Source organism: Oratosquilla oratoria, chromosome 43 (assembly GCF_046742065.1).
Source record: "Oratosquilla oratoria isolate Oo_2021 chromosome 43, ASM4674206v1, whole genome shotgun sequence".
NCBI classification, from domain to species: Eukaryota; Metazoa; Arthropoda; class Malacostraca; order Stomatopoda; family Squillidae; genus Oratosquilla; species Oratosquilla oratoria.
Window position 1 is genome coordinate 30,028,198 of NC_134819.1, and position 13,710 is coordinate 30,041,907.

Genomic DNA, 13,710 nt, shown 5'->3' on the forward strand with positions numbered 1-13,710 from the left:
GCTGCCCAGTTAAGATGGATGGGACATTTAGAAAGAATGGAAGAAGAAAGAATTGCAAGGGGATGCTGTGAATGGATGCTGGGCTTGTTCTGTCCGGTGGCATTCTTTGTGGGTTTAGTTTTGCCCCCACGATGGACGGTTCTGCTCCATCGAGGGAGATGGAGCCCTAAGTGAGGGCTCCAAGGTGAGGACCCCCGGTGAGGCTTCACCCGTGCCATGACCTCCAGCTGAATGAAGTCCACAGCACAGGTCTCTGGAACAGAGGGCCACAGGACGGGTCACAAGAAAGATTCTAATTTGATTCCGTGGAGACAGAAACGATTGCCTTCTTTATCACGATTTTATTGTTTCCTGTATTGGCTTGCAGGCATGTTAATATCACGTAATATATAAGATCACATTAGAAAAGGGTAATAAATCTAAACTTAAAACTATTTCTATAATGCCCAGTACTGTGGGAGGAGGTTCTTGGAGAGAGAGAGGAAGAGAAAGAGAGAGAGAGAGAGAGCGATTTGTGTATATATATTTATTACGCTCATAGATATTGTGTCTACGAACGAGGAGTCTGCTTGCGATACCTCGGGAAAGAGACGAAAGTGGTCGTAGTGCTGTATTGATACGCTTCGTGCGCGGTCTGCATTCATGCAGTGGAGAGTGGTTAGAAGAGCGCAGAATGTATGACCTTTTTGTAGCAGAGGGGGAGGGTGTGGCAGTAGCAGTTCACAAACATTTTTGGCGAGGAGATCTGCCTTTTCATTGGCAGCGATTCCAACGTGGGAGGGAAGCCACATAAAGCTTATGGTGAGAGAATGTTCTTGAGCTGTCACTAACTGTTGTAAAATGTGATGGATGAGGGGACGGTGTATGGGTTGTGGAGACGAGATGGCCTGTAGGGCGGACTGGGAGTCAAACATTACCTGCGACCAACCCAGCCTCCCTCAGGTGGCTCCACATCCGGTGAGTAGACGACGTAGCCCGCGCTACCGTCTGCCTGTAGGGACCCGTCTACGTAGAGATGGTGCGCGGCAGGGACGGAGGAGGACACTGCGGCAATGTGTTCCAAGGCTAGTTGTTTCTGGAGGAGCAGTGGGTCTATTTTTGAAGTGGGTGTGAAGGTGACATGAGGCTGTGGAATTCTCCATGGATCAACCTCGGCCGTAGGGACTTCGATGTGAAGGCGTTGCAGGGTGGAACACACTGTGTTAACGAGGGTGCGGACGCCGGGACGCAGCGGAGGGTGGGGTGCGGTGGGGTTAAGTGAAGCTTTTAGGACGTGAGAGAGAGAGAGAGAGAGAGAGAGAGAGAACTGACTTAAATGTTAAGGAGTATACAGTATGTCATGCTCGAATCTCATGTCATGTGCCCGGTAACGGCGGGACATTATCTTTAAGGATAGAAGCGCTTATGAGCTCTCGTCAACGGGATACAAACATATTAACCGAAGCACGAATGCTCCACACCAATACCCCAGTAAGAAAAAAAAAGCTTATCCTAACCACCCCCCCCCCCCCCCCCAGGGGCTGCAGGAGGCTGCCATTGTTCCCGGATGTCCGTGTCAAGGTTCTTAAACTTCATGGACGCAGCAGCTACGTTGATACTTCCGCAGCTGAATAAAATCGCCAGACTGCATTAACCAGAACCAGATTATTGAAGCATGTCACCGTGACGATGGGGTGAACCTTTCAGATAAACTGTGTAGCCAGTTGCTGTTTCTGGTTCTTATCTGAGGTGTCCTCCTTTTCCTTTCTGACGCAAATGAAACGCTTTCGAATGTGACGCTTGTGACTCCTCATGGAAAGTCACAAGTGGGAATACCGTCGACACCTATTAGTCAGCTCTTCCTCTGGGAGACAATAACGACTGCCTAAGCTTTGTGATGCCAACACTGGAGGGACTTTTTATGACATCCGTAGAGTCACACACATTTTTTACTACATATTGGAACCTAGTCCCTATGCATCAAGAAATACTGACAAGTCCCCACCCACAAAGGAATGTTAGTTAATTTTTAACTTCTGCTATTCCTGTTGCCTGCCACTTTCCTATTATCACCTCTATACTTCCTCCTCCTCCTACTCCTCCTCCTCCTCCTCCTACTTCTCCTCCTCCTCCTCCTCCTCCTCCTCATCATCATCATCATCATTATCATCAGTTTTTCTTCTCACTTGTTGATGACCATGTACTCAACCTTGAATATTTGTACTGACGCTTCCTGTTTTACGAAGACTTAAAAAATATACTGCATTCTTGGATCTGGTTAAATTGCAGAATCCCTTGACAGTGAAGTTAAGATGAGGACGATGTTAGTGAAGAGGATTGGATTCCATTGCCAAGTCAAATCCGTCCACACGACACCATCATCCGGTGCCTTTATCCAACATGGTGTAGACCCTGAAAAGATAGAAATAAATAGATAAATAAATAAATAAATAAATAAATAAAAAATAAACATAAAACGACCATTTTCATGGTTTTATGTAATGTGATACAACATATGAAACTTAAGCTACGGTAACGTCCTCTCAGGTGACCTATGTCGCCAGCTCAATGTTGTTTTGCACTTGGCGCCTACTGCTTCCTTTGCCCATGACAGCTGCCTCAGACATGAATGGCAGCTTCAACTAATTCTCATAATTTTCAATCACATTTCTTTCCTGCATGGGGTATCTATTGACATATTTCATGTAATAATTCCTCTTCCCGTTCTCTTAGCCCTTGCGATCCCTTGATGCTGTTAAGATCTTGTTCCAACCAGCGCTCAACGGAAACCAAGAGAATTGGATCGAGACATCAGTTTGTCCTTCGGAGAATGAAAAGGGGGCTCTTGTTTTTTGCCAGAACAAAACCTGGAAGGAGCACCGGTGGCTCGAACGATTATTGATTGTAGAAACTAACCAGCTTCTGTTTCCTTTCCCAAAAGTCTACAGTTGGCTGTGGAGGTCACCTACACACGAACGCTGCCTCATCCCTCCCTCCCTCTTCACACACTTACCCAGAACGATGGCGACGCCAGTCCCTGCGGAGGTCCTCCGCCCAGACGTCTGCAGGGTGGGCTTTACAAGGAGATCGAGCAGTTCGGATAGAGTTCGATGCAGTTGAGCCCCTTTCTGCCGGCGCGCATGGCCTTCAGGTTCTTGGACACGGGGGCTTCGTGCAAGAAGAATGAGATGGCGAAGCCGCTTATGTAGGTGACGAAGGCGTCGAAGAGCCCCCGACTGCTCGCCTGCTGATTGCTCTCGCACAGGAGGCGCTCGCCGCAGTCCGGGCTCTCCTCTCTGTCCAGGAGTGACAAAAAGAACAAGTTATTTTGTAGAAATAACATTCCTTGGGAATTTCCTTTCAAAAACCCTTAAAGACTGAGACTACAATTAACTCTTTGCGATAAGGTTATCATTATTACTGTTATTATTATTATAATTATAATTATCATTATTCTTTAATAATACCATTATTACTATTACTATTACTAATCATTATTATTATTATAATTATTATTATTATTATTATTATTATTATTATTATTATTATTATTATTATTATTATTATTATTATTATTATTATTATTATTATTATTGTTATTATTATTGTTATTATTATTATTAATGTTATTATTATTATTATCATAATTATTGTTGTTATTAGTATTATTATTGTTGTTGTTGTTGCTGCTGCTGCTGCTGTTGTTATTTCTTTTTTAATAAGGCAAAGCAGTTTGCTTTCTTCAACTCACTTGTACAAATAAATGGTCAGCATGTTGAGTGCGATCTCTGCCACATTGTTGAGAGAATCGCCGAATAAGCCGAGCCCCGGAAGCAGAGCTTCCCTTCCAGACATCCCGTTCGGGAGACTTCTGGCCAAAGACTCTGGCACGCTTCTTCCAAGTAAGTTGAAGGCCACCGAGGACACATGAGGAGCTGAAAGACTGCCTGGAGCTTCTCCAGAGAGAGAGTCGCGGGCGAGGTCCAAGAGGAGAGCTCCTACGGCCAGGAGGGCGATGGAGGTGAGGGACTGATCGCTGGAAAGCAATCTGGAAGAAGAAGAAGAAGAATAAAAGTCAGAGGTTGCCGCTGTACATCGATCTGGTTTTCACTCATCTGTGAGGAGAGAAGTGCCCTAATCCAGAGACGACAGTGTCACCTGATCCTCTTGCTGGATGAACAACGTTCGTTTCCACGACAACCATATTTTCCAAAGGTTTACAAAGGATTACAAAGGAAGAGTATAATGGCAGGAGATCTTTTGGTCCATAACTAGGTCGGATGCTATGTAACCGTACACAGCAAAGTCACGAGGTCACACATCCTTTAGGCATTATCACACTGAGATCTTTTTCCTCCGATTGTTGGAACAGATTTGTAGCTTGCAGCTTTCGGGAAGGAATCTTATATGCTGGAGGAAAATAAATTTTCTCTAGCATATCAAATAACATTTTATGTATATTTGTTGAAATTTTTTTTTTTTGCCATAGTGACTTTACGGCGGTACCGTCAATTAATCTGAGGATGGAGGAGAAATAGCCCGGTGTGATAACCCATTTAGAGGACATAATGCGCCGCGCATGCTTGGCAAACCATAAACGCACCCTGCCGGCGCAAACGCTCTACTCACTGCTTTGAGTCCACTATAATCTTCTTGACCATTTTGTTCCGAATAGCTTTGATCTTGTCCTCAGTTGTCCTTAACAGGAGCACTCTTTGGTTCACAGTCTTGGTTTCTTCCATCTTCTGCAGTGCCTCTTCTTCTTCTTCTTCTTCTTCTTCTTCCTCCTCCCTATTTTCCTTCTTTTCCCGTATGTCATTTCTTTCTCGTTCATTCCAGTGATCCCTGAAATACCAAAGGGAGAAGTCTTGAGGGCTCATGTCCAGTGTTTCTTAGTTTACAGTCAGGTTGGCGTCTTTCCTCGCTCCGATTTCATACCTGCCAAGAAAGCTAGAAAAAGTGTAGTGCAGAGACCTGGTGATGCCCGGGACCAGGTCCTTGATTCTATGCCCCAAAGATTCAAGTGTAATGCCTAGTACTGAGAAATATTATGAAAACGGAAAATATTTTGAATATGTAAACACTAATGAAAAAAAAATCAAACTAACCAAATTTCAAAACCACTATCTCATTTTCCTCTCTTGTTGGATACCCCCCATCCCCACCCCCGATCCAATTTGGATGGACGGGGCCACGTCCCTTCGTCCCCCCCCCTCCTCACTCTGCACGTCACTGTACAGAATAAGAAGAAGAACGAAGCAAGAGCAAAAATAATAGAAATAGGAGCAGAAGAAGGGAAAGAAACGAAGACAAGTATAGTGACCAGAAGAGGATGAAGGAGAAGAGGAGGAAGAAGACAAGAAAAATATAAGAAAATGAAAAGACAGAGTATCTTGATGAAAATAGGGGCAATAGTTCTTACCACCTTTGTCAACAGCCTCAGTTTCCGAGTTAAAATTGTCGCAGGTGATGGTGGTGGATCCAGGTAATCTTTTCTAGTCATACACGGAGCTCAACCCACTTTCATGTCCACCCCAATTCTTATAACCTCGTTTACAAGGAGCTAGTTGAGTAGGCGTTAGTGCTGGTGATTTGTAAACTATTTCTCTATTTGTCCAAAATCATCGGAAAGTTAGTAAACTTGCCTCCAAACTATCCTAATGTTAACACTAGCTTGCCGGGTAATTTAATTTACAGATAGCACTAATGGCTACTAAATTAGTCCCGTGTTAACGAGGCTTAACTCAATGATTACCCATCTTCATGTCCGTTTCAATTCTTATCTCACTAAACCTTTTGAGTCCACGTGGGAACATCCCTGGTCTCCTCACCGTGTAAAAAAGTCCACCTCGGAATCAATCATACATTTCTGTATGTGTCGTCGCTGCAAATATAACTCTTCTGTACCTACAAGCAACGCTCATCCCAGTTGATGGACAGACTCAATTACTAGGTCTGATTATTAGTTCTTGCTTTTCTTGGATCCCTCACCTGCAACATCTGAGAACATCCCGCCTTTGAACCTCGCGCTTCAAATGAGTGTCTTTCTACTGTGTGCCATCTTATCTCGGTATTTCCGGCAACAACCGAGCCGACAAGGCAGTCGGGATGCGGCATCAACCCCTCTTGATTTTCCTACCCGCCCATCTGCCTCAGACCTGTACGCCATTCTCCAGTCTGCGCTGAAAATTTGTGGATAAGAAAAAGGAAAGAACATTTGATGAACCATCTAACGACACACATGCAAACACACACCACGCGCGCGCGCACACACACACACACACACACACACACACACACAAACACACACACACAGACACACACACACACACACACACACACACACACACACACACACACACACACACACACACACACACACACACACACACACACACACACACACACACACACACACACACACATACACACACACACACACACACACACACACACACATACACACACACCAACCACATGCAGTCACTGTCTCCGTGAGGCAGGCCACCTACCACATTTGTTCGAAGCTCTGTTGTCCCCATCTGTGATGATGCTGATCCGGACGTGTGCCGGAAGCAGCGACGATGGAGGCGACGCTCCCGAGGTGTCGCTCTGGTACCCCTCTGCCACTACTGCGAATTGCTCCCTGCCTGTTCCCAAGAAGCTGGGCACGCTTTCGGAGGTCCTGGAGTCGAGTGGATGCCTGTAATCAAGGTGACAACCAACGAATTTAGTCCTTTGAAATGTTTGCTTTCGTTATCGGCATCTCGTTTTTTCTTTCACTAAAATACACCTGATGGAATAACTTCAACTTTTTTCTTTATCCTTGATAACTCGGAATAGTATGGCCAGTTCTCTAGCTTTGTCACTAGTTACACCGCAAATGGGTGCAGTGCTCTTTAACTTCTACTAATCAATCCATTAGTGATACAGTTCATACACAAACATTACCCAAAATGCGAAGCTGAAAAATTCATGACACATATCAAACCTAACATGTTACGTGGTTTTGAAAGCGCTGTGTGTATGTGTGTGTGTAATGCTGAAACTACCAGGTATCGTGAATAAAAAAAAAAGGGGGGGGGGACAAGTGACTGCTGGGCGGCCCATGGAGGGGGCAGGAGCTCCAAACTGTCAGTCGCAAATGGAGATCTCCATTATCTCTGACGATGGTCTGCAGCGCTGTGTGCCGAACTGCAGCTTGGTTCTGACCATGTTTCGTGGACCTACCCTCGAATCCCGTAGCAACTTGTAGTGGCATCTTCCTGCATTAAACTTCCGAGCACTTAGGGGCAAGGTGACAAATTCTGTCCTCCACAGCGAAGAGGCGCCACATGGTGTGAGCGCCTCGCCGCGGAGGCTCGACACTGAAACCCGCCGTTCCCTTATTGATACCTGAATCTCGCACATACCTCCTCCAGAGTGTGTCGATCGTCCTTTTTGCTGGGGGTCTCCTCTGCAGCGCTGTCATCGTCGCCGTCGTCGCCGGCGCCGTAGGAGTCTTGTGTCCCGACGTTCCCAGTGTGATCGGTGTCGCCGGGGACCTTGTCATGGCGGGAAGGCTGTGGCAGCAGCAGCTGGCCTTCCCCGAAGCCCCCTGTACTCATTGCCAACGCCAATGCCGTCACAACGGCTGCGACAAGGACGTTCTTCATGTCGCCGCTACACACTCAACTGCAAAAGGCACCAGGGGGTCAGCGAAGACTTCGAGACAGAGGGTCAGCTGCAAAAACTCCCAGTGCTCCACGAAGTAAAGGTTGGATCACACAACACATGAGAGCTTAAGGTACAGCCGTGGTTGAAAGTTCGTAAACAGGCAGTACTGGGAGTTACAGCTAATACGGGTGCATTGCCTGCTCTCATTATCTTAACAACTGCCTTCACCTCGTCTTTCCTTATTTCTCCTCCATTTTCCTCACTCATAAATGTCATTTTCTTAGCGCTTCCCACTGCAACTACCTCTCCCTCCCTACCCTCTTTCGCATTTAGCAACTTCCTAAAATTAACACACGGGTCACCACGAGCATAGCTCCCTTCCCGTATAATACAACTAGGCAAATACAACCAAGGTAAAACGAATACTATAAGGTACGTTGAGCACCACCCCTCCGCGCACCTCCACCGTGACGTCATAGGAAATCCAGAGGGGGAGAGGGGGAGGTGAAAGAAAATGTATGTATGGTAAACTTTAAAATTACACTATGATGTTCACATAATACTGAAATTACTCACTATCACTTTCTTATCCTCAAATTATCAGTATCTGAGATATGACCGCCAGAAAAGTTATAAAAATGCCTTCCATGCTTTCACATTAGGTGGATTATATTAATATGACGAGTTATTAGATGGGATGACATGTCAATTTATATGTTGATCAGGTAGATGAGGAAGATATTATACTGTTGATACACACCAACTAGCTGAATATAAACCCAGTAGTAATGACACATAAAAGCATCATATGGTTTTTATAATATTACATTTTGGATTTGCGTGGGTTTCCATATCTCCTCAAGCGTGGATTCTATATGTAGACCTTTATCTCCACCAAGCTCAGTTATGTTTTAACCGGATTCTTTAGTCTGTTTATTTGCAATTGAATGAAAATTTCAGGAAATGTTGCTAATAAATAGTTACTTTAAAAATGACGGCTGCATGCATATCCAGATGACATAGTATTGTGTGTGCCACATAATTCAATCCATCTCTTTCTAAGTTCTTTATCTTGGGGTAGTGAAAAGAAATGTGTATTTTTATCACCTTTCAGTCTAACGGCATTGCACTTCTGCACTATACAAACTGTTGATATTTTTATATGTTATTTGTCTGCCTTAGCTACCCTTTTAATCAGAAGATGGAGCTTCGCTCCACACACTAGTGTGTGAGTGATTGACAGCTCTCGACCCGCGGAACCCTGGTCTCGATATTTCCGTTGACGTCATCATCTACCTGCTCAGTGGAGAGGTTTTCTGGCTCTCCCTCACCCCCCCCGCTAACTTACCCTAAAGTATTCGTTTCACCTTGAATACAACGAGGTAAATACACACATGCGAAGGGGTTCCACAGAGAATGACGAATGAAAGCCAGAATAATTATTGCATAAAATTCTAAATATTTGAATAGTTTGGGTGCACGCGGTTCTAGGCCGACGGATGCATTGATCTAAGCCAGTGGTTCTTAACCTGTGGGGAATTCTCCACTGGTGGGGAATGGCGGAGTTGCCAAGTGGGGAATGACCGGTTGGACAGAAGAACCACTGTCTTTTTTTTTTTTCTTAATCGATGTGTTTTTGTTTCTTTTTGTTTGTTTCTGGTGTCTTCTTCTTGTCGTCACATTTCGTGAATTTGTTTCCACCCACAAATAATCGATAGTGCTTCAAAATTTAATACATTACATCCAAATGTTGACTTACTTTACAAATCACAACCATTTACAGACTGTTTTGATAACAAAAACAACCAAAATATGAGGTATTGTAAGTCATGTTTGGGTAAAAGTGACAACACTATATTTACGTGCGAAACACTGCATGGGTTAAAATCGAATTTGTCAAAGACCGATGCTGTGGTGGGAAATGGAGAGTTAGCTCACAAAAAAGTGGGGAATTGGAGAAAAAAGGTTAAGAACCCCTGATCTAAGCGACATTGGTTAGTTTCCTGGAACGTTATGATGGTTTGAATTTTGGCGACGCCCAACGCCGGTGGACGCCACGAACTTTGACGTCATAACGCGCCCGGACAGTCGAATGTCAAGTGTTTGTTTGAAGTGGTGCTAACTGCTAAATGTGTATAGAAAATGTCCCACTGTTCAGTGTTGGTGATACGTTGTGAGATATTTGCAATAACGAAAAATGAGACAAGTTAGAGAAGACATAATTGTTTATGTTTGGTGACGAAAATTCTAAGATAATTGGAAAATCATGAAAAGAGTAACCTTTATGATTTATCGAGCTGAACTTGTTATTCTAACTAGTGCATTGTTTAGTGCAATTTGCCTGTAGCAAGAGAAGCACAGAAAACCGTAATGAATTCCTACCCCGATGACGGAACCATGCATCAGTCACATAAGGTACCACGTTGTTGATAAAAACCCGCCTTACCTCTAGTTTTCTTAATATTCTCAGTAGATAGCAATATGTGTGAATGAAGAGTTGTCATTTTTCTCTTGAGTTTACTTGTATTTCTTGGAGTTATCAAAATAATGTTTGCTTATAATATCATGTTTGCTCTGTTAAGACAAATATATTAACATCAATACCATGTAATACCATGTAATACCATGTAATCAATAATAGTTATGGCGTGATGACTGCAGTCGGTGTCGTAAGTGGTTTTAATAAATTTATTACGCCCGTGGGCGGCAAACAATAGTACATTTATTACAATATTGTATTAGAGGACATGTCAAATAATGCATATATTCTTTAAATGGAGACATAATATAATAATCATTCAGGATCCCCCGAAATGGGGATGGCGAGATAGTGGTTCTATGTAAGTGTTACATACAATCATCATGCCTTGACTCTGGGGAATATTGTCTGTCACCATGGGTCATTGGAGATAATAATTTTAAGGGTGTTCGCGTTAGGACGGTTATACAGCCTGCACGGTGATCACTGTGGCACATCATCCGTCTGGGAGCCTTGTCGCATAGGTTGATTCCCAAGTCTGAGCCGAGTACTGACAACATTGTGCCTCCCGCCTCCGTACCATGGTCTTGCGTCGGCGTTACTTGTGGCGGTTGGGTAGGAGGTGGTCGTATGGAGATATCGGTAGTCCGTTCCGCATGTTTTCGGTGTGTTGACATGGCATGAGTGGCTGCGTGTACTCGTATCTTGTTTTAAGGCATGATAGAGTGAGCATTGCGCGTGACGTCCATGACGTAGGTATAGGCTGCCTTGGTAAGATGGTCCACCGTTTAATAAATTCATTGCTTCTGAGGGTGTCGTAAGTGAAACAAAACAGAAGGAAATAAGAAACAAAAGAGAATAAAATAGAATAAGATCTAATAAAATACATACATACATGCATACATATACCAAAGGCTTTTCCCCCTTATAAGGGAAGTAGCCAAAAAACAAAGGCATAAAAACCAAACCCACCCATTCCATCCCCATCATACTCCACTCCCCTCCACCCTCTTCCCTCCCTCTTATCTTGGCACCTCCTGGATGACGGGTCATCCCTGCATCTTGTCCACTACCCTGGGTCAGATGCAGTGTCGCAAGACACAGCACAACCACAAACAAGAGTTTTTACGATGGTACTAGAGCTTGTGTTAGAATCAGAAATGGAGAGAGTGAGTGGTTAAAGGTAAAGGTGGGACTTCACCAGGCATGTGTTATGTTGCCTTGGCTGTTCAATTTATACATGGATGTGGTGCGAGAGGTAAATGCAAGAGTATTGGGTCGAGGATTGGAGATGGTTAAAGAAAACGGAGAAAAGTGGGGGATAAGACAGTTGTTGTTTACTGACGACACTGCGCTTGTAGCAGGGTCAGAGGAGGGATTGAGGAAGTTAGTGACAGAGTTTGGGAAGGTGTGCGAAAGAAGGAAGCTGAAGGTGAATGTGGGTAAAAGTGAGGTGATGAGATGTACAAGGGGAGAAAGTGGCAGCAGACTGGAAGTGAGTATTAAGGGAGAGACACTGGAGGAAGTGGATAGTTTTAGATACTTGGGTACGAATGTGGCAGGAAAGGGAGGAGTGGAGGTGGAGGTAGAGTGTAGACTGAGAGAAGCAAGCAAATGCCTTAAGGGATTAAAAAATGTAATGAGAAATAGACATTTGGGAATGGACGCTAAGAGGAGATTGTATGAAGGAGGGATTGTGCCGACAGCACTGTATAGAGCAGAAAAATGGGACATAAGTGAGGAAGAGAGGAGTTTGAATGTGTTTGAGATGAAATGTCTGAGAAGTATGATTGGAGTTACTAGGCTGAATGGAGTGAGAAACGAGGTGAGGAGGAGAACGGGTGGGGAGGGGGTGGAAAGGGAGTTGGGAGATAGGGTTGATGAAAGAGTACTGGGATGGTTTGGACACATGGAAAGAATAAAAGAAGAAAGACTAGTAAAAGAAGTGTAGAAGGCAGAGGTAGAAGGAGTGAACATGAGGGGACGACCATGGATGAGATGAATGGATGGGGTACAAGGGGCACTGGGAAAGAGGGGAATGTCTGTTGAGGAAGGACGGGAGAAGAGAGAAGATAGGGGTGAATGGAGAATGGTTGTGTATGGATGATGCTGTGATGCATGAAAGGGAGTAGGTGGAGGATGGGGAGTGAGGAAATATGTGTGAAAAATAAATTGACGCAGCCCGAAGGGATTTCTCCCCGTCTTCTCCTTTTCTGCATGAGGGGACGGAGAGAGGTGGTCGCCGATTTAATGAAGCAGCCTTGCTGTGGATGTGCTGTTTCTTGCGACGCTGCTTATGACCCGGGGCAGTGGGCGAGATGCAGTGATGACCCGTCATCCAGGAGGAGCAAATATAAAAGGGAGGGAGGGGGTGGATGGGAGTGGAGCATGTAGGGGATGGAATTGGTGTTAGTGGATCTTATGCCTTTGTTTTTTGGCTACCTTGTAAGGGTGAAAAAGCCTTTGGTATATATATATATATATATATAAATATATATATATATAGATATATATATATATATATATATATATATATATATATATTCGTGAAGTAAGGAAGCAGGTTTTCTTTGATGCATGTAGAATTAAATACGACAGCATTCTGACAATTGTTAAACTTTTTCTTAATGTCTTCTATTTGTCTTATCAACTTTTTTCCAGTTGTAGGGTGAGCTGATACAAGTTCTCCATAGTTTTCCATTTAATATTCTCGAGCTTTCGTCTTCAAAGAGACATCATCAGGATTGACAAAATTTCTGCAATAATGAATACAAATGTTGGTACATATAAGTTACAAAATAAATTACAAAATAAATTACATCAGGGACTCTGCCCCCACTATAAATATTCTGTCGGACATGACGTCCAGTATTACAGTAGCGCTAACCTGAGACATCGCTACATTGAGGTCCCCTCTCCCCCTCCCCTCCCACCCCCCACTCCCCCACCACTCAGGCGATCAGCCAGACTTCGTAATGGGAACTCGGATAGCAGTTTATGTATTTAAACCTTTCTCTCTCTCTATCATTTGTACTTTCCTTGTAGACGTAAGTAATAACTCTCGTTATATATCTTTTGTTCTACCTGTATATTTGTATTTGTATTTTTGTAATTTATTTTGTAACTTATATGTACCAACATTTTAATTCATTATTGCAGAAATTTTGTCAATCCTGATGATGTCTCTTTGAAGACGAAAGCTCGAGAATATTAAATGGAAAACTATGGAGAACTTGTATCAGCTCACCCTACAACTGGAAAAAAGTTGATAAGACAAATAGAAAACATTAAGAAAAAGTTTAACAATTGTCAGAATGCTGTCGTATTTAATTCTACATGCATATATATATATATATATATATATATATATATATATATATATATATATATATATATGCACTAAAAACCCACTATAATTTGGATTTAAGAAAAGAAGGAAATAACGAATTTCCGTATATTTCGATCACTTGCTGTGATCCTCTTCAAGCGGAATTACTAATGTGTAACGACATTACTGGACAGTGAAATAGAAGAAAGGGTAGTGAATGGTGGGATGAGGAAACAAAGAAGGTTGTAGAAGAGAAGAAGCGAGCATT

At 43.5% G+C, this 13,710-nt stretch overlaps 1 protein-coding gene across 1 annotated transcript; it reads right to left on the reverse strand.

Moving 5' to 3' along the window:
* Nucleotides 1–2,253: 2,253 nt before the first annotated feature.
* LOC143022026 (uncharacterized) lies at nt 2,254–7,634 on the reverse strand. Its single transcript, XM_076179962.1, has 6 exons — nt 7,392–7,634; nt 6,492–6,682; nt 4,609–4,824; nt 3,731–4,027; nt 2,993–3,275; nt 2,254–2,391 (listed from the first exon to the last, which is right to left on the reverse strand). The coding sequence occupies exons 1-5, from the start codon at nt 7,632–7,634 to the stop codon at nt 3,056–3,058; spliced, it is 1,167 nt and encodes a 388-aa protein (XP_076036077.1). The 3' UTR covers nt 2,254–2,391; nt 2,993–3,055.
* Nucleotides 7,635–13,710: the final 6,076 nt, after the last annotated feature.

What these genes read in the sequence shown, in the direction of transcription:
- LOC143022026 (XM_076179962.1), bottom strand. Translation starts at nt 7,634, where the DNA reads ATGAAGAACGTCCTTGTCGCAGCCGTTGTGACGGCATTGGCGTTGGCA. An exon ending in ATCGACACACTCTGGAGGAG is followed by an intron (nt 6,683 to 7,391) that starts GTATGTGCGAGA and finishes CCTTGATTACAG; the next exon opens with GCATCCACTCGACTCCAGGA. An exon ending in CAGAGCTTCGAACAAATGTG is followed by an intron (nt 4,825 to 6,491) that starts GTAGGTGGCCTG and finishes TTGGTATTTCAG; the next exon opens with GGATCACTGGAATGAACGAG.